The sequence below is a fragment of the Oryzias latipes genome, chromosome 10 (genome assembly GCF_053564925.1).
Source record: "Oryzias latipes strain Hd-rR chromosome 10, Olatipes_Hd-rR_3.1".
Classification (NCBI taxonomy): Eukaryota; Metazoa; Chordata; class Actinopteri; order Beloniformes; family Adrianichthyidae; genus Oryzias; species Oryzias latipes.
This window is the reverse complement of record NC_136246.1, coordinates 7,113,188-7,139,185: the sequence shown is the minus strand read 5'-3', so window position 1 is coordinate 7,139,185 and position 25,998 is coordinate 7,113,188. Positions and strand designations below refer to the sequence as shown.

The window sequence follows — 25,998 nt, the reverse complement described above, 5'->3', positions numbered from 1 at the left end:
TAAGGCAGGATTTTTGAAAAAACAGCAGGAGCCCGGCCCTCGAGGCCTGGATTTGGGAATCCCTGGTTTAGAGACTCTTAAAAAGAGACAGGAGGCAGAGCTGGAGGTAGCAGGGATGAAAATGTTGACATTCTCATTGGGATTGAGCAGGACGGATAGGGTCAGGAATGAATCATCGGACAGATCATGATAGATTGTTTTGGAAATAAAGGCAGGGAAACAGATTGAGATGGCTTGGACATGTTGGGAGGAGGAACAGTAATGACGTTGATAAAAGGATGAAGAGATTGGAGGAATAGAGGAATGCCAAAGAAGAGACTCATGGATGCAGTGAAGGACAACATAAGGGTGGTTGGTGGAAGTGAGAAGGATGCAGAAGATAGAAGTAGAAGGATTGGGGTAATTTGCTGTGAAGACCCTTAAAAGTAGGAACCAAAGGGAACAAATTTGCAAAGACCACTGGTTGAAAGACAGAATACGAAAAGATTTTAAGAATAAATATGAAGTGGAAATTTGCTCACTGATATGGTTAGTTTGAGGCAATTGTTTCTTGTTTTATCAAACCAAGCAGACATTAAACTGGAACATTTCATCAGCAGCTCTGTGGTATAGAGGGAGTAGCCCTTTGATGTGCTTTAACTCTGAATAACAGAAGCTGTAATTTTCCAACACCTCAGTAATGAACAGACTTGTTCCTCCCAGAAGTTAATTAGAAGAACAAAGGATTCCTGCCACATCTGCTGCTGTTCGGAACTCCCAAAGGTAAATCCAACCACATCTGGAAAAAACGTCTTTTCCTTTTAAAAGTTTCTCTTTGATTGTGGAAGAACAACAAACTCACCACCTCAATCTGACAGATCTTATTGACCCGACCATCATCACTGTTGATGAACTGACCAAAAAACTGATTGCCCGGTCAACATTATGAATAACCTGACATACTTCGTGGATAACCTGGCCTTTGTCATTGTTGACTTGAGTTTAATAATTGATGGCCAAATCTCCATTGCTGATCATCTGACCTTTAACAGTTATAACCTTACCTTCATAGGTAGAACCCAATCATCAGTAATAACCTTACCTTTAATGATGATCATGAATGGTGATAACCCAACTTTCATCATAAATAACATGACGTACATTGTTTATAACCTTAGCTGACCTAATGACTTAATCTTCTTATTTGGTGACCTGACTCTCATTTTTGATGACCTGGTTTTTATTCTCAAGTGTCTGAATTTCATTATTAATGATTTGACCATAAACTTGAGATTTGACAGAACATATACAGGTAAGGGCCCAATAAATATAAAGTCAGTAGGCATGTCTCATGTCAGAGTCCGATGCTGTCCAGTTCTTTATGCATTAGAAGGAAAAACTGGACAGCACCAGGCCCTGACATGATACATGCCTACTGGTTAAGAAACTCACTGCACTCCATTAGCGTCTGGTGTTACAAATGAACCAGCTGCTAAGAGATGGGACTAACCCCAAATGGCTAATGGAAGGGCGAACAAACCTGATCCAGAAGGAACCCATCAAAGGGTGTAGTCCCATCCAACTACCGGCCAATAACCTGTCTGTCCACAACATGGGAGCTCATGTCAGGCATCATTGCAACCAAGAAAAATAGGCACATGGATCAATACATGAGCAACACACAGAAGGGCATTGGTAGAGACTCCAGACGAGCCAAACACCAACTCCTGGTTGACAGAACAGTCGCTCAAGACTGAAGGTCACGACACACAAACCTGTGCACAGCCTGGATTGATAACACAAAAGCCTATGACTCAATGCCACACATGTGGATCACTGAATGCTTGGAGCTGTACAACATCAACAGGATCTAAGAGCCTTCATAGGAAACTCAATGAAGCTGTGGAAAACCACCTTTGAAGCCAATGGCAAGCCACTTGCACAAGTGTCCATCAACTGTGGGATATACCAAGGTGATGCTCTGTTCCCACTGCTGTTCTGAATAGGTCTGAGCCCCCTTAGCCAAATAATCAACTAGACTGGCTATGGATACCGACTCAGAAATGGGGTTAACATCAGTCAAACATCAGTCACCTCTTTTACATGAATGACATCAAGCTATATGCTAAGAGCGAGTGCGACATTGACTCTCTGTTCCACACTACCAGGATCTACAGTGCTGACATTGGGATGTCATTCGGGCTCGAGAAATGCAGCCAAATGGTGACAAAAACAGGCAAAGTAGTCCACACAGGAGGGGTCTCCCTTCCAGAAAGAACAATAGCAGACATCGAGGACAGTTACAAGTACCTTGGAATTCCACAGGCAAATGGCAACCTGGAGCAGGCAACAAGGAAAGCTGCAACAGCTAAATACCTCCAACGAGTAAGGCAAGTCCTGAGAAGCCAGCTCAATGGCAAGCACATAACTGCAGGGTGTAAGATGCTGGCAGGGAAGCATACATGGAGCACCACAACCAAGTGGCTGGAATAATACACAGGATCATGTGTTCAGAATATGGACTGGAAACCCAAAAGTCAAAATTCTCTACCACCTCTGAAGGTGGTAGAGAATGAGAGAGCAAAGATCCTGTGGGACTTCCAGATACAGACTAACAGGATGGTTATGGTGAACGAACCAGACATTGCAGTGGTGGATAAAAAAATGCTCTGGTAGAGAACCCGAGCTTGGGTGAGAGACCACCCGCGGAGGGTCAGAGGGGCGTTTATTTTTATTTTTTATATATGCTTGATCAGCTCAGAGGTTTTTCAGATAAAATTTAATTGCTGAATCTGTAGTAACTGAGAACAAACAAAAGCTGGACAGCTGCAACTTTGAGGACAGTTTAAAGGATTCTTTACAATCACGAATCAGTTGTCTGGTGAAAGTCTTTAAACCAAATGATCCTGAAGCCTCGTAGACCCTCTGGTGTTTAAGCAGCACAGGACTTTTCTCAGTCTCTAAACTAAGCATGTCCAGTCTGATGTGTGCTACAGAGTACTTTGAGGACAAGTTTTTCAGGAACTAAAGGAGCTTTTTTTTTCTTAATGTCCGTTTAACTATGTCACATTACAGTGTACATGTATGTGGCTCTTATCATCTGAGTCATTTCCCATCAAAGAAACCAGAGGAGAGATGGAAGTCCAAACGATCTGATGTTTAGGAAAACATTTTTTGTTCAACTGGGTCACTGATTAGCAGCGCCCTATATGGGCCTTTGGTCTGGAAATCCTTTAAGTCCACACTTAGTCAGGAGTGTGACTGCATGTTAAGTGTTTATGTATGTAAATCCTCTTTCAGGCGGCTCATTTATGGTAATGACATGCTGGAGCGGCAGGGCAGCTCTGGGAGCTGAGCAGTGTGTAATTACACTGAAACTGCTGGACTAACTTGCCTGAATATGTGTGTGTGTGAGATGGGGGGGGGGTCCATTCAGGTCCATGGCCCCGAGGGCTGCTTTGACAAGAAGGGCTTGGTGTGAGACTGTCAAATAATGAAAGGAGGCATCTGTGTTCAACTTTGACCCTGAGTTGTAACCTTATATTACATTTTAGATCAAACTGATAGACAAAGCATTTTAGCCTCCATACACCGGGAAAGTCTCATCAGCTTTTTCAACACCTCAGTGGTATTTTGGTTGAGCTAAACAGCTCAATAGATGAGAGATGATGTAAAAACTGTAACCTCCAAACCTAAAAATCCAGAATCCAGAAAGGATGGACACATTTCTCAGATGTCCAGATCCATCTCCACATCTAATGCACCTACCTATTTGCTAAACATTATGATGATACTACCACCACCTCAGTTTCCACTGGCTGTGTACAAGCAGATTGATTTCAGATCTGACACCACGTTAAAGCTCAGAGGTTGTTGTTAGTGGTTCTGAGTCGTTTAAAGTTGTTCCTCTGCCATTATCTTTTGATCTACAATAAAAGTGTTCCCGGTGGTCTTTTATTTATTTATGACATTTGTAGTCAAAATCTAAAAACCTTTGTTGTCTTCTAGGAGAGTTTCTGCACCCATCTGTTTACACTATCTCCAAACTGGCTTACAGCCCATCACACTCAATGCTATGTTCACACCGGGCATGTGTCGTACTTTAAAGAACGAGCTAAACTGAGACGTACATGGATCTGTTCGTCTGCAAGTGGATGCATCAGAATACAGCGGAGTAGGGAGCTATTGGCACGCCGATTGCATTTTCCATGTCATAAATAAGCTCTTTTTCAAACAGCATTTTTTCGTCTGCTCATGATTCGATTTGACGATTTGAATAAAAATACTCTAAAATGAAATTTTAAGCTTCATTTTGTCACGGTGCCTCGGTCAGCCCCGCCCCCTCAGCTCTGCTCCTGACTTCCACCAGCTGTGACCACTTCATCTCATCAACCTGCCTACACTTAAGGAGATCCAGCCCATTCATCGACGCCAGTTCGTTAACTCCTAACGGTGACTACGCCTGGTCAGCCTGCTCAAGTCCCATGTCTTTGTCCTGCCTTGCTCTCATGTTCTGCCTCTCTGTCTCAGGATTTACCCAACGAAGGTCACCTGTGTGGAAGTCTGCCGTCACTCACCTGCCGTCCTGAACCGAGCTCGGAGCACTCCAGCCGCAGTGATCCCTCCAGCCTCGCCACGAGCCACGTCTGGATTCCCTCCTGTCAATGGATTACTCTCATCAACCCCTCCTGTGATTAAAACTCACCAAGTCACTTACCTGTCTGATCATTCTGAGTTCCAGCGTCTGGGTCTGTCTCGCCTGAAAACCATGACAGAACGAACTGGCCAAAATCCAGACCCAGCTGACTCAGATGATCTGCGCCACGCCGTGAGCCAACAAGGAATCTTCCTGGGACGCCAAGTTGACGCTCTATCCCAAATCGCTTCGGCTCAACAAGACCTTTTTCGGCGTCTGTATGGTATGTCGCAAACATTATCAGAAATCACCAGTCAAGCTTCCATTCCTGCTCCTACAGTTCCGGCCGCAACATCCGGCAACAACCTTTCTTCCGCTGCCGTCATGACACCTGAGAACTTCCGTCTCCAACCGGAACCTTTCCACGGCGACACGGAAGCCTGCGGAGGGTTTCTCCTTCAATGCCAGTTACTTTTTCAGCAAGCACCACGATACTACCTTTCCGATCACAGTAAGATCACGCTAATCATCAATTCACTTCGCAGTAAAGCGCTACAATGGGCTCAGGCTTTCCTATCCGCTAATCCTATATCCCACCTACCTTTTGAACGATTCATAGATGAATTCAAATTGGTGTTTGATCAGCCCCGCAAGCAAGACGAAGCAGCACGCAAACTTCTTACACTCCGACAACGTAACCGCTCCGTTAGCGAGCATATCATTGACTTCCGCATCCTGGCTGTGGAGGCTGGGTGGTCTGACCCAGCGCTCCGAGGGGTTTTTTACCAGTCCCTCAATGAAGCCATCAAAGATCATCTATGTACCCAGCCGGAAGCTAACACTTTTGAGGAATTAGCTGCTGCCGCCTTACGTTCCGATATCAGGCTACAGGAACGTAATGTGAGTCGGAGCCAGGCTGCCAAGAAGGCTACTACGCTAACGCCCCTCGTCACTTCCATGGACTGTAAACCAATTCTCCGGTCAGAGACTCCTCGCACTATCCCAGAAGAACCTATGCGTATCGGGCATTCAAAAATCACAGCCGAGGAGCGGCTAAGACGTCGCAACGAAGGTGCGTGTTTCTATTATGGTGAAACAGACCATCAGATTAACCGATGCTCCCGTCGTTTAGACTCCAGAACCCCTCCGCTAAGAGACCGGCCGCGGGGGGACCGTTCCGCTTCGCTTAAGGATTTTTTGTTTGTCCCGGTCAAGTTATGTCATCAATCCAGAATTTTGGACTTTCAGGCGCTGGTCGACTCTGGCGCTGAACAGAGTCTAATCGATCAGAGTATCGTTGATCGTTTAACTTTACCCACCGAACAACTCCCATCTCCTGTCCATGCTGCTGGTTTAGGGGGACAGCATTTGTCCGTTATTTCACACCGTACCAAACCTGTTTTGCTTGTTACCTCCGGGAACCACCGCGAGTTCATTCAGTTTTTTGTCACTCGCACACCCCAGACTCCTGTCGTTTTGGGGTTCTCGTGGCTTAGACTCCATAATCCCCATCTTGATTGGAGCCGTGGTAATATCATGGGGTGGAGTGACTTTTGCATGGGTCACTGTCTCCAATCTGCGTTATCCTCCGTTTCCACGCCCTTGAGCTGTGAACCCGAAAATATTGATCTTTCTAATATTCCGGATTGTTACCATGATTTAAAACTCGTGTTCAGTAAATCGAAGGCTTCCTCCTTACCACCTCACAGACCTTATGATTGTGCCATCAATCTTCTCGAGGGCGCCACCCTTCCCAAGGGAAGATTGTTTAACCTTTCGGGCCCCGAAAAGAAAGCTATGGAGCTTTACATTCAGGAAGCCCTAGCTCGGGTCACATTCGTCCTTCCTCTTCCCCAGCCGGGGCCGGGTTTTTCTTCGTCGAGAAGAAAGACAAATCACTCAGACCCTGTATAGATTTCCGTGAACTGAACCAGATAACAATTAAAGATAAATATTCTCTCCCTCTCATCAGCTCGGTTTTTGATTCCATTCAGGAAGCACGCATATTCTCAAAACTCGACCTTCGTAATGCCTACCACCTCGTGCGAATGAGAGAAGAAGATGAATGGAAAACCGCGTTTAACACTCCGTTAGGACACTTCGAATATCAGGTTATGCCGTTTGGTCTAACCAACGCACCCGCCACCTTTCAACGCTTGGTCAACGACGTACTCAGAGATTTTTTGAATCAGTTTGTATTCGTGTACCTGGATGACATCTTGATTTACTCCAAAGATCCCAAGAACCATCAGAACCATGTGCGTCTAGTCCTTCAGAGGTTAGCCGAAAATCAGCTATTCGTAAAGGCCGAAAAATGCCAGTTCCACTCTACCAGCATTCCTTTCCTCGGGTACATTTTTGAAGCTGGCAGTATTCGTCCAGACCCTGCCAAGATAACTGCCGTTTCCCAATGGGAACCTCCCTCGTCACGCAAAAAGCTCCAGCAATTCCTTGGCTTCGCCAATTTCTACCGTCGATTTATTAGGAATTACAGTTCAATTGCTGCGCCCCTCACTCGTCTCACATCAACTTCAAAACCGTTTCTCTGGGATACCACGGCTCAAGCTGCTTTCAGCACCCTGAAGAAACTGTTTGTCTCAGCCCCAATCCTCATTCAACCGGACGTTTCCAGGCAATTTGTGGTGGAGGTTGACGCCTCCGACTCCGGTGTAGGGGCCGTTTTGTCCCAACGAGAGGAGTCATCAGGAAAGCTTAAACCTTGTGCCTTTTTTTCAAAAAAATTATCACCCGCAGAACGCAACTATGATGTGGGCAACCGGGAGCTCCTGGCAATAAAACTGGCTCTCGAAGAGTGGCGTCATTGGCTGGAGGGAGCGGCTCAACCTTTCATAGTCTGGACTGACCATAAAAATCTGGAATACCTGCGCTCTGCCAAACGACTCAACTCCCGCCAAGCCCGCTGGTGTTTGTTTTTTGACCGGTTTAACTTCTCCATCACTTACAGACCCGGCAGCAGAAATATCAAACCGGACGCCCTCTCACGCCAATTCTGTGACACTGAACAGTCCAAGACGACCACCAGCATTCTCCCTGATACCTGCATCATTGGCAATCTGACCTGGGACATCGAAACCAGAGTTATTCAGGCGCAAGGTGAGGAACCTGATCACCCCACTCCTCCTAACGGCACTCTTTATGTCCCCACATCTGTCAGATCTGCAGTAATCACCTGGGCCCATACCTCTCGCATCGCCTGTCATGGAGGAGTCACCCGTACTCTCCATCTTATACGGAGGCGCTTTTTCTGGCCCTCCATGAACAAGGACGTCAGAGAGTACATCGCCGCCTGTACCACCTGCGCACGCTCCAAAACCTCTAACTCTCCACCTGCGGGGTTATTGCAGCCTCTTCCCACGCCTAACCGTCCCTGGTCTCATATCTCCATCGATTTCGTCACGGGCCTTCCCATGTCTCAGGGTAACTCTATCATCCTCACCGTAATTGACCGATTCTCCAAGTTTGTCCATTTCATACCTCTCCCTCAGTTGCCCACAGCCTCTGAAACAGCAGAGGTTCTGGTAAACCACGTCTTCAGACATCACGGCATCCCAGCTGACATTGTGTCCGACCGCGGACCCCAATTTATCTCACAAGTCTGGAAGGCCTTTTGTTCTGCCCTAGGTGCCACCGTCAGCCTAACATCTGGGTACCATCCCCAATCGAACGGTCAAGCAGAACGGGCCAATCAGGAGCTGGAAGCTGCCCTCCGCTGCCTAGCCGCCCAGAACACCTCTGACTGGTCTACATACTTGGTCTGGATCGAGTACGCCCACAACACGCATCCCTCCTCTGCCACAGGTGTGTCCCCCTTTGAAGCGTCACTTGGTTATCTGCCTCCTCTGTTTCCATCCCATGAATTAGATCTCACCGTGCCATCTGTTCAAGACCACCTCCAACGTTGCCAGCGCATATGGCGCCAAACCCAAGAGGCTCTCCGTCGCTCCAAGGACAATAACTGCCGTACTGCCAACCGCCACAGGGTGGCTGGTCCCGCTTACCAACCAGGCCAGAGAGTATGGTTGTCGTCTAGAAACATCCCGATCCAGGCCACGTCACGCAAGCTGGCTCCCCGTTACATTGGACCATTCACCATTGATCGCATCATCAATCCCTCATGTGTCCGTCTTCATCTTCCGGCAGCTCTCAAGGTTCATCCATCCTTTCACGTTTCCCAGATCAAGCCTGTTGTGGACAGTGATTTGTGCCCGCCTTCCGCTTCCCCGCCACCCGCCCGGCTCATCGACGACGCTCCGGCGTATACCGTCAGCCGCGTTTTGGACGTCCGGCGCCGGGGGCGCGGCTATCAGTTCTTGGTGGATTGGGAGGGTTATGGTCCTGAGGAACGGTCTTGGATCTCCCGTTCCCTCATTTTGGACCATTCCCTCATTTCCGATTTCTACCGCGCCCACCCGGACCGTCGGCCTCGACCGCCCAGAGGCGGTCGTTAGGGGGGGGGTACTGTCACGGTGCCTCGGTCAGCCCCGCCCCCTCAGCTCTGCTCCTGACTTCCACCAGCTGTGACCACTTCATCTCATCAACCTGCCTACACTTAAGGAGATCCAGCCCATTCATCGACGCCAGTTCGTTAACTCCTAACGGTGACTACGCCTGGTCAGCCTGCTCAAGTCCCATGTCTTTGTCCTGCCTTGCTCTCATGTTCTGCCTCTCTGTCTCAGGATTTACCCAACGAAGGTCACCTGTGTGGAAGTCTGCCGTCACTCACCTGCCGTCCTGAACCGAGCTCGGAGCACTCCAGCCGCAGTGATCCCTCCAGCCTCGCCACGAGCCACGTCTGGATTCCCTCCTGTCAATGGATTACTCTCATCAACCCCTCCTGTGATTAAAACTCACTTACCAAGTCACTTACCTGTCTGATCATTCTGAGTTCCAGCGTCTGGGTCTGTCTCGCCTGAAAACCATGACACATTTTCTTTATTTATGCCGGCAAACATCAAATTAATGCCAATGGTGTTAAAAACACCAAATACACATCGACCTGAGTTGTTATTGAAGATGGACGTATACAACAAAACCAGGCTCCTTTAAAAAGGACACCTGCTGGATGTCACAGTAAAATCGGAGACATGCTTGTTGACATTTGCACACGTTAGTTTCACACACCTACCTGGCAGCAGACGAACCCTCCAGTAAATCCGCAGGCAGCGCTTCTCTTTGCGTGACCCCCGTTGACACTTGCATGTCAGCAGGGACGGATGTTTGGCCAGCAGGGCGTCCTGCCGCTCTAGACACTCAGACGCCACCTGCTCCCCCAGTGCAGAGAAGGCCGCATCGGCTGCACACAGCTCCAGACCTCGGTACAACGCCTCGCACTGGGGGTCAGCCAAGCAAACTTGATGAGCTTTCACGCAGTCTGAGGTGGATGGAGGGAAAGGAAACATGTGTCCTGAGGATGGCAGCACACCTGGGAGAAGAAAAACCAAAGGTGACAGCGGGTGAGGGGGTGTCACAGACTACAGTTCTTTCCTTTGTGTTATCACATTAATCGCATTGATGTGGTAACTCCAGGGAAAGTGGAGAAACATTCAGCTTCCAGAAGAATGTCTGTTTTCCGCAGATCTGTTTACCCTGACAGCCTTGTCACCATAAACTCGGCTAGGCAATTCCAGATCAAGCCAACAATGGGTGATGCATGTTTTCTAGATATTCCTGGAATATCTGGAAAACAACAACAATTATAATTGATATTGGAACATTTATTTGGATGGAGGCACGGTAGGTTTATTTTACCATAGCATAAAGTTCCATCACAGCAGACAACACACATGTGATGTCAGCAAAAAGTGATCACTCAATCATTCCAGTCCAATGTGTGGAAACACTTTGAATTTATCAAAGTCATGTGACCATCCAGTGTCTAGAATGTTCTAAGAATGTCCCCTTTGGATTCTTTGGATGTGGAAAAACATCAGTGGGCTGAACTTTAGGAAACTAAAATATGAATGGATTTGACATTCATTCTAGTTAATTGTTTGTTTAGAGTAGACACATATTTAATTTACACTTGATTATCTTGAAGAAAATACAAGGAATCTGGAAAACTTCACTGTTCAGTAGCAGCTATTTCTTTCTCAGTCACACTGGTTGAAGTTCAGGACAGAGATGGATGGATTCTAGGTCAGTGAATCGGATCAAATCAAATTGTTTAAAATGAACCAAGGTAGAATATGAATCGTATCAGCAACCAAATATTATGATATGAATCAAATCGCTGTCAAAATGAATCCTTACAGCCATAATGACCAATGAACACACTTTGATACTAACACAAAGACACAGTAATATACACTGACACGCAAACATGCATGCATTAACAAACAGCTAAAAGACACAAAGTCCAAACAAAAATAGTAGCAGATACAGAAACACACAAGCAAACAAAGACTCATTCACACACAAGCACACACCAGGCATCCAGAGTGTGACTAATTTGGTCTCACATGCCACCTATTTTATCAATGGTGACCAATCAAACTCTCAGGTCGCAGCTTGTGCCAAGCTGTTTGAAGAAAGCATCTCTGCGAACACATCCTTGTGGTTCAGCAATATACAAATATTAAGCACATATTGCTAAGTTGACCAATCAGAGACATTGAAAGGTTTGAGTCCACCTTTGATTGGCTGGAGTTCCATTTATAAATGCTGTGGTCAGAGGAAGGTGAGTGGCTAGCAACGTATCATAAACAGATATTGAGAGTAATTTAACTCTTTCATGGCCAAATTGTTTGCAATAAATTAATTTAATTAAAATAAAACACTTTCCTGGAGATGATTAAAAGACTATTACTGTGGCACATTTTTTTTGTTAAAATGTTCAGGCATGGTCTATATGAAAATTATAAAGGTTGAACTCTGGTTGTGCAGCAGCATGGATTCATCAAGATGGTGCTTCAGCTTGAAACTATTATAATCAGTCATTGAAACTATTATAATCAGTCATAGCAGGTTGCCTGAAAGCCCCTTAGCTTGGTTCAGAGCTGGCCAAGAGGCGGTCAAGCAATCCATTGTGGTTCAGTTCTTCTCAGCACACTAATAGTTTAAAGATTGTTCTGCAAAAGTAGTAGTTTTTGAAAGATTTCAAAGGTAAGTCAAACAGCACTGAACACCATCTGGAGAAGGAGCTGTCCATGGTACTGTACACACTCAGCTTCACGACAGCTGTTTGCTTCAGTTAATGAGAACCTCGGGCTTTTATTGTGGACATGTCATTTCATTTGAGCCTTAATCAAACAGAGAGGGTATTTCTTTCACATAAAACAGGTTGAAGTGTAGGCTTGATACCAGAACTCATTGGTATAGTGATTGGTTCAAAATATTTTGAAGCCTGTTTTTTCCTTCCAAAAATGAACATTTATTTGTTTGTTTTTTTTAAAAACAGAAAAAGATTCAGGTGAGAAAGACAGAGAAGTTTTAATAATAAAACACTCACTGCATTGTGCAGTAATAATACAGTTGGTGACGCTTCTGCTTTTGACAGAACAAAGAGAGGATGTTGAAAAAAAGAGAGAAAAGAATAATAAGTGAATAGATACTATAATTGTAATGTTTACTGCAAATATTTAATTGTTTTAATCTGAGTTTCAGTGCAGAGAGAGATGTTTATAGAAAAAAGAAACAATAAAGTGTCAGACTTTAAAAAGGAACAAAGAAAAGTTATTGGGAGGCTTTGTGCTTTTAACCTTGTTAACTACAGACTATGCACTGTTGTATGGTGTGATCCTAAAATGGCTTCTGGTGTGTTCCTGTCACTGAGAATGGCTTCACACTTTTGTCTACTTCAGATACAGTAAAGCCTATAATATAACGCACTCTATTAATGCTAAAGACTGCATAAGACGATGGATGTCAATATGTCATTTGTGATTGATTCTAATACACTGAAACACAAAAAAAGCTCAGTGCATCAATAAACACATTTCATGCGGTGGTAAATGCTCTGCCCGACTGTCCCCTTTCAGCAGCAAACGGACAGAATTTAAGAAAACAAAAACCTGTAAAAGTGTTTAGCTAAACACATGAAAACAGTTAGGCATGTAGCACTTTCTGTGAAGCCTGCACACACACACACACAAAATGGACACAATGTAGACATACAGCTACATGGAGACACTCAGACACACAAACAAGTACAAAAAAAACATGCGCAGTCACATACACACTGAGACACGCACAAACACAAGCACACACTAGGACACAGACAAAAACAAACACATAGAATCACGCAGTCACATACAAACACACAAAAACCCACTCACACATACAAACAAACTTGCAGACACACACAAACACATAGGTACAAAAAAATACTGAGACACACTCACACACAAAAAAACACACAAAGACAAAAACAGACAAACACACAGACAACCGAGACATGCAACACACACTGATGCAAAAACATGGACACACAAACACACACACACGTGGACTAAACAAGAGGATGAGAACAAACAGGTTGTGTAGAGTGCTGATGGGCGCCCCTCATCAAACATCGTGTTTTTAGAGACACAAAGATGAGTGCATGGAGGAAGTTCTCATATGTGAGTCGATGTGTGTGTGTGTGTGTGTGTGTGTGTATTGGGGGGGGGGGGGGGGGGGGGTTTGCAGAACCATTACTCTTATTAAACACAACACTGCAGCGCAGCAGAGAGGGGGCGGGTTCTGTCTGAAACAGACCATCATGCACACGCTCAGCTAAGGGCTCTTGCTGGCATGAGAGCCATCTCCACAAACACCAAGTTCCTGTCAATCAAACACGACTTTACAACTCTGACAGTAAAAATCCCTTCCCAAAACTAATCTAATCCCCAAACTTATTTGCTACGATTAATAAATTCATTTAAGCAGTCAATTAAAATGCATATTTTCTTATGATGAGAACTAATGAACTTAATGAAACTGAACAGCTTTCCCGCAAGACAGAAACCTGCTCTTCATCCTTTTTCTCCGCCTCCTTCGGTGACAAAAAAGCGAAGCTGCACCGAAGCTCTGATCTTTTCATGTTCTCCCTGCCGCAGCCATTCGTTCATGATGTCCTGACTGAGGAGCAGAGACCTGTGCAGGACATCAGAAAATGCTGCGGGAACATAATCATAAATGTAAGCTGTGAAGTGTTAGAGAAGCGACCAGCAGAGAGGGAGGGGTCAATGGACCAAACAGAACCTAAATAGTTCTGACTGACACGGGAAACCTTAACGAAACGTCAGCTCCCGCTAGCTCTGTCATTTAGTAAAACACAGCTGAACTTTAAATCTCTGAGCACTGATGTGAGTTTTCCTATAATTCAGTCAAACATTTACTGAAGCTGGGGCTCTTTACCTGTGGAACACCTGAACAGGTGAGATTTCTTGGTTCTCAGTGGTTTCAGTCCTGCTTTTACTTTTGCATTTAGTTTAGTTGTTATTAGGGTTGGGTGATGTCCCTTAAATTGGCAGTTGACGATGTTTGCTGTCAACCATCGGGATGGACGATGACATCGTCAGGGGGGGGGGGGATTTTTACATTTTTTGTTCTTATATAACTGCTATTTGTTGTTTTGCTTTTTTCATTTTATATCCCAACTAATGACTCATCCGCGATGATCATGTATAAACTGAGGGAAATGACTTTAACAAAAAAAGTTACAAACAAAATAGAAAAGAAGTAGTCCGCTCCCGCACTTAACTAGCGAAGTGGACCGGCGGAGCGCGGATTACAGCTTTGTGTTTTAGGCGGGGGGGGGGGGGGGGGGGGGGGGGGGGGGGGGGGGGGGGGGGGGGGGGGGGGGGGGGTACATGAGCGGTGTGTGTGGGAGATTTAAGGACTGCGATCCGTCCCGCAGCTCTAGGGGTACAAGCAACCGAACTCAGAACCGGGTCTAAAAGTGTGTGTCTGAGCACAGCTCGGATCGTCAGCACACACAGCGGTTTGAGCTTCAAAGCAGAAATGTCGCTCAGTCCTTAGAAAACATTCAAACAATCACGTGGATTTGTGTTTCCAGTCGTGTCCCGACTAAATAAAGGCTGATGTTATTCTTACATGTTTACGTGCAGCCAGCAAGCAGCACCACCCAAAGCTAATGTTGTTAGCCCGTGTTAGCATACTGCTAATCCTGGCTTCTTTCCGGCTTCGTTCAGAAAAAGCACTGACCACACGGATTAAAATTCAAATGATGAGCGAACAGGTGTTTCATAATAACCGTAACATTATTAAAAGCACGTTTAGAAGATCATCTCGTATTTTACCGAGCTGACATGTCAATGTATAAAGCCGCTCGGCGCTGTTTAACATTGTTTTGTATTGAATTGTTACATTCAATAAAGTTTGAAAAAAAAAAAGCCGCTCTGCGGAATTTATGTCCTTCCGGTTTTCAAACCCTACTGCGCATGTGCGAATGATTTATTCCGTCGGAAAGTGTGACCTTAGTGAACGTTTTTTTATTCTGAAAACATTTTTCTGGGCCCATCTACACGGTTGGATTCTAATCCGACCATTGATCCCATCAAGATATTTTGTACATGTAACCGCGGCTTATGGGGTCCACTCGCAACGTGGCGGGGGCGTGGCATCACGATGGTGTCTCTCCATCCTGATGTCAGTCACCCATCACGATGGACGATGATATCGACCATCGGCACAACCCTAGTTGTTATCATTTTTTCATAACCATTTTAAGTTTAATGTGTCTTCATTATTGCAGTTTGTTTCTCTGAATGATTTTAGCATCTGTCATTTTGTACATAGCGTTTTCACAAACATGGCCCAGAAAAAAGTGACACCAGGTCTGTTGGTTTGTGTCCTATCAGACTCTGGCTGGATCATTTTGGACCAGCGGAAGGCCTTTAGAGAGGTTTCAGAACTGTCTTTAATGATGTAGAATTACAGCACTCTAATATAAATGACAAATACATGAACACATTTCTCTGAACATTATCTTTACTTTATAAATATAACAGAGGTAAAAGAAACTTGATTTATGAGAGAGTTAAAATCAAGACAACTTTAAAAATAAAAGGAGAACAGTAGAACTTGGCTTTCATCATCAGAGAAAAATGAACTGTAGAACTGCTACAGTAGAACTGGAGAGCAAATAACTGTGATTATGCTGTTACCAAGTGAATCCCTCAAGCACTAATGTTCATCAACAACAATCTCTGATTTATCTGAGTTTAGGAAAAGAAACCCAGAAATCATTCAAGTCTTTGAATTTGTAAGAGATCCAATGCAGATGTCAGAGGGAGAACTCGGAAATCCTCTTTAATACTGAGTTAGGGTTTGTGATTTTTGTCTGGTCCCTGGTTTAATTTGTAATTGTGAAGGGAAAAATGACTTGAACCTCACTCATCTTCAGGTTTATCAGAAAAAAGCTCAGAGTTCTGCTGTGGAAATAATACAGAACTTTCTGACCATAACCTTGTGAACCACGAGGCACACTCAAAGTCATTTAATTTGATCAAAAATGGACAGTGTGTCTTATAACCTTGTGTGCTCTATGTATGAATTCTGGTTGGTCTTGTTTTTTTGGTTTTTTTGTGGTACATGGAAAAATCTGTCCAAAGGTTTTAGTAGGACTGGTAAACTAATAAGCCGGATCGCTTGATGGTTTGTTAAAGTTGAGTGATATGTCCTGCGCTTCAACGTGATAAACTGAAAAATTGAATGTATTCTTTTGTACTTTATGTCACAACTGAACAATATTGAGAGTTGCTGTGAATAAAGTTTCACCTGTCTGTCGTGTTATTCGCTCTGCAAAAGCTGAATATCGTAGATGATCAACTTTTGCTAGAAAACTTCCCATCAACCCCTCTCACCAATCGTCTCCGTTTTGGCCCCTCTGTTTAGTTTTGCTTTCTGAGCCTTAAGATTGGATGCAATTTATGGTCTGAAAAATACAGTTCATGTAACTAACAAACTCTTCTAGGGCATTTGAAGCTGTAGTGGTGTCCGTAAGTGTTTTTTAAAGAAGGAGGAGGTGTAGTGACTTAGGGCTGGGTATCCCTCCGCCGGTAGGGTGATCCGCGTCGCGGAGGAGAAACTAATTTCTTCACATGGGTGCGCTCCTAAGCACAGATGTTTACATTTAAATGTAAGTAATGATGTTTTGTTTTTGCATGACTTTTGAAACTGATGTTTTGTGCATTTTCCGAGCACCTGCAGCTACACGCTAGCGTAGATGACTGGCGACTCTTCATTACGTCATCAAGCGGTAGTAAGGTCTAAATTTGAAGACCCTATTTTTCCGTAATTCTCAACTTGGAGAGCTAAATGAAGAGAAGCAATTCGGATTTGGCCCATGATTAGTTGCAGAAGACTGGCTACCGTGTGCATCCTCCTTCAGCTGAATTCTCTACAAAGCGTGTTCAGAAATCCCCTGACGGACTCAGGTCCTTTTCTTCATTGAAGTTTTTTTGTACCTTTGTAGAGATGTTACCATAAATAGGCTCCTCTCCATGAAATGAAGCACTTCTCTAATGCTGCTCAGCATCTGGGTTTTTAAAGACCTTTTCTCTTTTAAAAGCCTCCTTCTTTTCTACATCTGTTTTTGTGTATGTGCTTCAAATATTATTGGTAAAATATCAAAATAGACATTTTAGGCTTAATGGATTTGTTTGTTCTCTGGATTCTTCACATCAACTTTTCTGCAATAAGATGTTGTAATAAGAAGAGATAATCTGCTGAATTTGTTTTTTAGGAACAAATTAAATATTTAAAAAAAAAGCATATTTACTGTAGATACACAAAACAAAAACCCCTCAACTTTCCCTCACATACACACTTGGTGTGGGCCGGAGAACAAAGAAATAAATGGGGTATAAGAAGTGATGGGGGCCGTCCGCTCTGGTGTTTTCCACAGGTATGAAACACTCCCGCCCCCCCAGACCTCAGCGTAGATTGATGGAACTTAGATCCAGAAAATGTAAGGTCCAGCGATCTATTCAGTTTCAGCTGGAATCATTCATCCCTTTGTGTGTGTGTTTGGAGTGGGGGTGTTCTGTGCACGATTCTGTCAGCATGATGGGGGTAGCTGGGGCCTACAGGATGTGCACGTCCGTCACGTGCGCTTCCAGCTGTGCTTGTGCGCTCGCCTGACAAACAGCCAGAACACCGTCTGCTTCTGTGTGTCTGAGCTCCAAATCCCGGTTATCAACAAAGCACACAGAGGACCTCTGAAGCCCCCCCCTCCAGATACACTGTCGCTTTGACGGGACTGCAGCTCACTCACACCCACGTGCACACCCATGCACACACGTGCACTTCTGCTTTCAGATCAGATACAGCCTCGTGCACGGAGGCCAGGCGAGTTGATCATTTTCATTAAATCCAGCTGAAGCAGGAGGATGGATTTTCTAACTTCTTTCAAAGGTTGATTCAGCTCCTGTCCCCTAATCCCCCCCCCCCCCCCCCAGCTGTGACCCCCGATGATGGGCTCTCTTCTTGTTGGGAGCAGCTTTTCCTCACTTATCATCCCAGCAGCTTTATGAAGCTCGTTTCAGCGCCTCATAGCTCCTCATGGACGTCATCGTCTGTCACCCAGATCAATACCCCCCCCAACTATACCCCACTTTAAATCTGCGTTGTGGCTGAGGTGCACCCCACCACCCACCCACCCAGTTGAACTCCAGGTTTTGTTACCTCTCCAGCATCGCTCCATATCCTTGCAGAGAGCTCCATGACATGCAAAGAACCTGGACTGAATCAGAACGTTGCTGCTGCATGCTGTGCTCTGCAGCGCCCCCTCCCTCCATTTAGCCGCTCCTGCAGTTTCTGTCTGGATGTTTTTTTGTCTGTTTATGGAACAGAAACTTCACGGTTTTCCAATTGTCTCCTTTCAACTGTAAGCTTTGATCCAGCTCTGATTCCACGTTTGACCATGAAGGAAGAAACTGTTTAAACTCTTCACACCCGTCTGGGGCTCGTCTCCGCAGAAAGCAGCAAAAACCAGAACATCCAGCTGAGATGCTTTCAGATTTCTTGGTGAAACCAGGACAGAACTGTTGCAGGAAGTCGCACCTTAACCCCAACTACTGTCTTGTTTGATTTATTCAGCAACAAAAACACAGAAGAATCAGAAACTTGGGCTGAAATATGACATAAACAGACCTTTTTTTTGTTTTGTTTTAACTTTGGATCTATGAATGAGCTCCTACACCTTCAGAACGTGGTTAGCTGTGGAACTCTGGAGGGCTATAAGGGACTAAATGTAGGAAATTCAACCACCATCAGACAATTAAACAAACGTGGCCCTATTAGTTCAAAGTGACATTGATACAAACTTGATTTATTTTAAATGTAATGTATTCAATGTTGGATAATTGAATGGACTTTAACAAAACATGTTTTTATGGGTTAAGCTTAGGACTATTCTGCACCTTTTATAGAAATAAAACGATCTATTTTAACTCCATTTGGAAAGAAAGATTTGCACTTAGGTAAAGGAATAGTTTATTGTCAAAATACTAATACTCAAAAATAAGTAAAAGTACTAGAGGGAGCAAGTACTTAAATAAACCATTTTGTAAATCCTCATGGTACTGAGTTACGAGTTACTTTTTCTGACATTTAATGCAAAAGCTAGTTTTTTAATATATATATATATATATTTCAATCTTCTGTCTGTAAAAATGTAAAAGCCAACAAAAGTCGTACATAAGAGTTGTACTCTTGTAACTCTTATGCACTCCTCAAACATGGCAGAAAAGAACTTGCAAACACACAAAAACTGCTGTAAAATCATAAAAAAATATATATGTATTTTTCTCTCTTTTTGATGAATCTTTTATACATCTTTTTTCAAAAATTGATACCAACTTATATATTTGAAACTCTAGAAAAACAGGATACAGTTTACATTTGAATTAAGTAAGACGAGATTTTGATGCTAAATAGTCTTGAAAATGATTGAACGTAAAACTGACTTGATAGTATTAGTAATTTTATGCACACTAACACCCCCCTCCCCCCATAGCACCAGAAACACCACCTTTGTGGCAGAATGTCTCCAATAACCGAATTCCATCATTGTATTAAAGTAACCCCCCTGGCCCCATGCCTCTTCCACGAAACAGTAATCTTTGTCAGTGTCACCAAAATCTGCATTATTCCATTGTTATTCCAATGCTGCTTCAGTGCTTCTTGTCTTTTATTTTTCACCAAATTTGGGTTTAGTCATGAAAACGTTTGGTGTGAAGATTTCAAGAATTTGGCAAAGTGAAAACATAAAAAATACCAAAACATTTAAACCTTTTCAGAGATAACAATTCAGAAATTCATGTATTCCTGCTTTCATGTGTCGTGTTTGAGTGTGGCCCTTTAATTGTAAAAGAGAGAAATAATCAAATTCACTAGGTCATAACAATAACAGTGACATAAACATTCGTCTTCAGAATGAAAAACCATTCTTTAAAAAGCATTCATCTATACTTTGATGTAGTCACATAAAAAAATGTAAAGGCTGCAAAACAGCCAAAACAATTACTGGATCATAAGTTTACCAAAAACCAGAGGAAGGCGTTCGATGTGAGGATCGGCAGCTTCGTGGCTGTGAGGCGCAGACTCACCATCCAGGGTCAGATTTACAGTTATTAGGATTAACATTGGAGAATTTGTGTGCTATTCATGTGGCATGAGGCATACTAGATATACTGGTTATGCTTCATATTGTAAGGGGGACCCATACAAATAGTAACAGTTGTAGTCTGAATAGTCTGAAAAAAATAACTATTTTAAAGCACTAACAGACAACCAGCATCTTTTATGTGTTCTTCATAATTTATACTAATTCTGAATAAAAGTCAGGTGGTGCTCAGAAGAGTTTAAATGTTAACCCTCTGTGAAGTTTATATGTAAAAAAACAAACATCTTTTAAACAGATGGTTCCTTAGGGAGCTAAAAATATAGAAGAAAAAAAATAATTTAAGGTCAAATCAAATTAAATGATTGATTTTTCATTAAGTAATAATTATTTATTGTCATGAAACTAAAAACATATCTTGGTCCTAGCTTTTTTTAATCGAGAAAGGGGATTGTTCTTCATTTACTTTATTACAGTCTTTGTTTTTTTCATTTTAATTTCGATTCAGTATTAAAATCTGTCCGAGGTAAATAGTTGTTCTGCAATTGTCGCAAAACAACTGGAGTCCTTGGCTAACTCCGTGTTTGATTTTCAATGACCCCCTGAAGGTGCAGCAGAGCACCTGCCTCACTTCTTGAATTGTTTTTGTATTTTTTTTTCCTTGAGAACGTCCTATTCATAAAACATAAAACATAAAACATCGCAGAGAAACCAAATCTGGCTCCATTCTGCTAATGTTTCATTAGAAATATGCTGTGAAACACCGATGGTTTGCTCTGGACATAGTCCCGTTTGAGGGGTCAGAGGTCGGGGTGGGAGCGTACTGTCCATGTCTCACCTCAGGACCCTCCTGTATGAAGTTAGGAAATGTGAGATGCCTAAAATTAGCAGGTTTATCCAAGAAACAGTAAAGAATTATTTAAATCACATATAAAGCAGTCATACCACGTGAATAAGATTTTTTTTTTCATCAAATTCTTTGGCATGAAGTCAGTGGTTTGACAACCTCACTGAAAACCTGAGTGAGGTCTGCAGTGAGGAAATACAAAATATTACAATCCAGCAGACACACAGAGGATGTCAAAAACAAAGCAGATCACAGCTTTGGTTCCTGCCTTGCCCGCCCATGTGTCAAATTGTCCTTGGGCAAGGCAGCACCAGACACCCAGGTAGCGGCAGGGAGAAGATTTTCCTTTTGTGTATTTACTGGTTATTAGCGGTCGTCTGCCAACTAAAATAGGAAGAGGCTCTGTGGTGCAAGATTTGCGGCATTTGCAAATGCCGCAAATCTTGCACCACACCTTTTTTTCACAGCTCTGTTACTATGGAGTCATATTATTCCGACAAACCTTAATTATTCATGTCTCCTTCGTGATCATGTTTACAACGATTGCTACTTCCGTGTTCGGAAGTGGACGCCACCCACACGTCACTACTAAATCCGAGTCCCCAATTGGTCCCAGTGTTGCGTTGCAGCACTTCAGCGTGAACAACCGTGTTCAACCGTTGAACTGTAAGAACGCAATCAATGGACGCCCCATTTGTACGTAGCGACTGGACTTAAAAATATAGCGACACACAATCACGGGCGTTACAGAAGCGGAAGCCCGGAAATTCTGGTCTGCGCCAATGGCTAAAAACTGTGTAGGAGCCAGTGAATTCCAGAGATGGCTGCAACACTTCCACAAAGCAATGTGACCTCTGTCAATGGTTGAAGAGGATGGATTTAAATGGGAGCGCTGCACGCTGGCTACCACCTAAGTCACTTTTGCAGACTAATGGAGGAAAAAATGTTTGTAGAATATTGTACTGTTCACCAATTACAATAAAGTAAAACCCATGTTCATAAAAATATCATACAAATATCAGGAACCATATGGCTTTTGAGCCAATTATGTTGTGGGGGTTTTTGTGCTAGCATTTAGCTTATCTGGGACCTTAAACGTTTTCTCTTTTATAAGGTGAAATAGAACCATGTAAAATTTCAATTTCTGTGAGGCGAACCTCCACAGACAGAATATCAGCACACCATCACCTTTGGTAAAAAGAAAATGCCGATCACTTTACATAAACAATAATCGTTGACTAATTGACTACTGAAATAATTGTTAGTGACAGGCCTAGTATACGTTTGTGTCTGTGTGTGTTTGTGTGAAAAAACTAAATTAGCTGTAAGTTATTATCATTAAATACACGTTTGAACCAATTTCTGGTTAATTAGTTAAGGAAAGTATTTGTTTAAATAATATGAAATTACTTAAAAAACATTTTTCAAGTAACCTCCTAACTAATAAATTCATTATCTGGGTTCTTCACCTTTTAGCAATAATCGCCTTGAGTATTTGATACTTTGGTGTCAAATACTCAATTAGCCTGAGTAGATATGGGTGTTTATTTTTTTTTGCTGATTTTTTTTGGGCACATCTGATATATTTTTTCTTCTGATCCATTTGTTTCTCTGAAGGCGGAGAGTGTTGGGGGGGGGGGGGGGGGGGTAGAGTCAGTCTCTGTTATACAGTTGCAATGAGGATTTTGATTGGCTGACAGCGCTGTGAGGATGAAGGTGAGCGGTGTATTCATCCTGATGGTGTCGGTGCTGAAAAGCCACAAGTGTCAGCCGCACATCCCCTCCCCTCCCCGAACACACACAAACACCTGCCTGCGCACCGATAAGATGCGCCCCCCCACCCCCCCACAGCTCTAAATGTGTGCACAGCGGCGCCGCTTCACTGCACTTCCTCATTGAACGACTTGAACAATTTATTCCGACGCGCAGCCAAATCCGGGGGGAATTTAGATTGAGACTGAAAAAAAGCCAGGCACCTGGAGGATGGGGGGGGCATATAGGGAGATCCACAGGCTGTCATACAGTGGTTCAGGGGGGGCCTGCCCACAGGGGAATCAGGGCCCTCATCAGCTCAGATCACTGTTGTTACTGTGAACCTGCCCTTCTGCATCAGGGTGGGGGTGGGAACTTCACACCTTGCAGATTTTAGTGTCAACCCATGACCGTCACCTGGTGCAGCACAGCTGGTCACCACTGACCTCTGACCCCTTTCTACAGATGAGAATGCCCCCCCTTCATTTAAATCTTAGGTGGGAGGGCCTGTCCCTCCTGACACCAGCAAGTATGGGCCTCCTAACCCCCCGGATCAGAATGACTACATGATGTGAGGTGGAGGGTGTAGAGTCTGACGGGGACGGGGGCGCGCAGCCGCACCCTTTAGAGCAGGGGTCACCAACCCTGTGCCCGCGGGCGCCAGTGCGCCCGCGAGCACCCCTTGTGGCGCCCGCAGGGAATGCACCCAAAAAAAATCTTTTTTTTTTTTTTTATTGAAGCAAATATTCAACAAACAACCACGGCATGTCTGTCAATGACAACAATATCAATTCTGAGATAAAGGTAGACAAAGAAAACCCAAATATGTAAACAAATATAACTTAAAAAATAATCACTGAAAGTAAGGGTCTATTACAAAAGTTTAAATAGATCAAATAAATTACACAATTTCTGGACATTCTTATGATTCATGTAATGTAAAGATTTTGAGAATAGGTTGAGGTGGTTGAGTAATCCATTAATGTGAGGATTAATATTCCTGTCTGTTTTTATTTACATTTATGTTTAAAAAGTTAAAATTAAGTTAAAGTTACAAAGGTTTAAAAGTTTAGCTTTAATGTGTTCAATAAATATTTATCTTGTTCGGCTGCAACCTAAAGTCTGTTTTGAAATTAGGCTCCCTCTGCAACTGAGTTTGACCCCCCCCTGTAATACGAGTCTAGAAAATTCATGCATGTTTTTGTGTGTAAAATGAGCAAATAAAAATAGGGCACACAAAAGGAAGTCCTCAAATTGTGTTGTTTTTTTGTTGTTTTTTTTTTTTTTGGGGGGGGGGGGGGGGGGGGGGGGGGGGGGGGGCTAGGAGGTTGTTAGTGGCGCCCTTCATACCACTTGGTGCCCATGAAATAGCCCTCGGTCTCAAAAAGGTTGGTGAACCCTGCTTTAGAGTTTACAGCAGCTCTCCTCCTCAGAGCAGGTGATGCTCAAGAGAGATGGGAAGAACGGTATAAGAACAGCTCTGACCAGAACCTGCAGCGGAAAATAAAATGTTTAATTATCGGATCCATAATCTAAAAACTTAATGACAATGCTTGAACCCCCCCAGCAAAGATTCACTCATCTTTGTTTAATTTGCTTTGGTTTGATTCAATCAGTTTTTCTCTTTTCGTTTACTTGGATCTATTTTTGCAGATGCTCTTCTACTTTTCAGATTTCAATTATTTAAGTCATTTAAAGCGATTCCTGGAATAACAACAACAACAACAACAACAACAACAACAACAACAACAATAATAATATAATAATAATAATAATAATAATAATAATAATAATAATAATAATAACAATAATAATAATGAAAGATCTAGGGTGGTGGGCGTCATGGTTTAGCCCCTAAAACAGATCAGTCGTCCCGTGGCGCAGTAGAACGCGCAGTTCGGACGGTTCTGGCTCAGCTGATAAAGTTTGGTTGCGGTTCGGTCCGTTCTCGCGCTTTTTCTTTTTGAAAAGTTTTGAGGACGCAGTCCGTGCACAGACCGGCGCGCGGTGGAACGGCGGCGGAAGAGCCGGTCAGCGGCCGACGCGAAGGATAAAGGACTGTCAGAGTCAGGGAGCAACTGCTGCTCCCACGACCGGAGGAGAGGAGGTCCTACCTGCCAGGAGAAGGAGGAGAACCATCCCGAGGAGAGCCATCCTGCTGTGTGTTAAAACGGACAGAAGCGGAACAGCTCCTGGTCCAGCAGCTCCGCTGTGCGCGCTGCAGGGAGGCGCGCGGGAGGTCGACACATTCACCGAACCGACCAACTCTGTCCGCGCGGTTGACGCTTATTCCGGTCCGCAGGAAGGAGAAGCCTTGGAGGAATGCGCCTGAGAGAGGAGTGCAACGAAGAACAGGGGCAGCCTCTGCGCGCGCACGTGTGTGCGTGCGTGTTCGTTAGTGCCAGACCTCAGCGATCACGCGCGCGCCGCTTGCGCCAGGCTGAGGAGGAGAGGAGCTGAAGGGCTGCGCTCATGAGCAGGTCCCGCTGTGTGTCCGATCATGACGCGCGGGGAGTGAGGTGGGGGGCTGGAGTTATCAAGCGGTGACAGCCCTCTCCCTCACATCATCATCTCCCAAAACTGAGCCGATGAGGTAAAGACCCTGCACGCCATCAGGAAGGGGGTCAGCCAGGAGAAGGCGCGTTTCTGGGGGAGGCAGCAGCAGGCAGTCTAGGGAGAGGGGTCAGCTGGGACAGCTCCAAAGCACACAGATGTTAACCCAAAGCTTGGAAGGGAACCTGTAGAAAAACTAAGCTGATCCCGAAGCAGAAGTCTGCTCAATATCTGAGGTCTAACTTCCATAAAAGCCTTTCGGGGTAGAAGTGGGCGTCAGTGTGTTTTTTCCGTGATGCTCACTCACAGAACAACGAAATCAGCTTCACACAAATCTAAAATGTTTATGACAGAATTTATTCAGAGGTTTCATTAGAACATTTGTCTTCAGGATGGGATGAGAACATCGACATGTCATGGTTCTCTGCCAGAAAAAGGTGGAATTCCCCCTCCTGTCCATTCGAAAGGAGGCTCTGCAGAAGAGCTAGAACATTCTAGAGAGATCATATCTTTGGCCTGGGAACACCTCGGTGTACTCCTGTAAGAGCTGGAAGGGTGGAGCTTCCTATTGCGTCCATGATCTGAACCACAGGGACAGGTTTAATTGGACTGAAGTCTGTAAAATCCAAGATATTGGAGCTC

The 25,998-nt window shown here is 44.1% G+C and overlaps 1 protein-coding gene and 1 long non-coding RNA gene across 2 annotated transcripts in view; one reads left to right on the top strand and one right to left on the bottom strand.

Moving 5' to 3' along the window:
• Positions 1–25,319, bottom strand: part of gfra3 (GDNF family receptor alpha 3) — a 49,766-nt gene extending 24,447 nt beyond the window's left edge. The window contains exons 1-2 of the mRNA XM_023959549.2: positions 24,918–25,319; positions 9,762–10,058 (exon numbers count right to left, since the gene is read on the bottom strand). Of these exons, the coding sequence (XP_023815317.1) occupies positions 9,762–10,058; positions 24,918–24,957 (337 nt within the window). The 5' untranslated portion in view covers positions 24,958–25,319. The remainder of the gene's footprint in view (positions 1–9,761; positions 10,059–24,917) is intronic.
• Positions 9,021–9,498, top strand: LOC144994841 (uncharacterized). Its single transcript, XR_013658487.1, has 2 exons — positions 9,021–9,234; positions 9,313–9,498. It is a non-coding gene; the product is annotated as an uncharacterized LOC144994841 (long non-coding RNA).
• Positions 25,320–25,998: the final 679 nt, after the last annotated feature.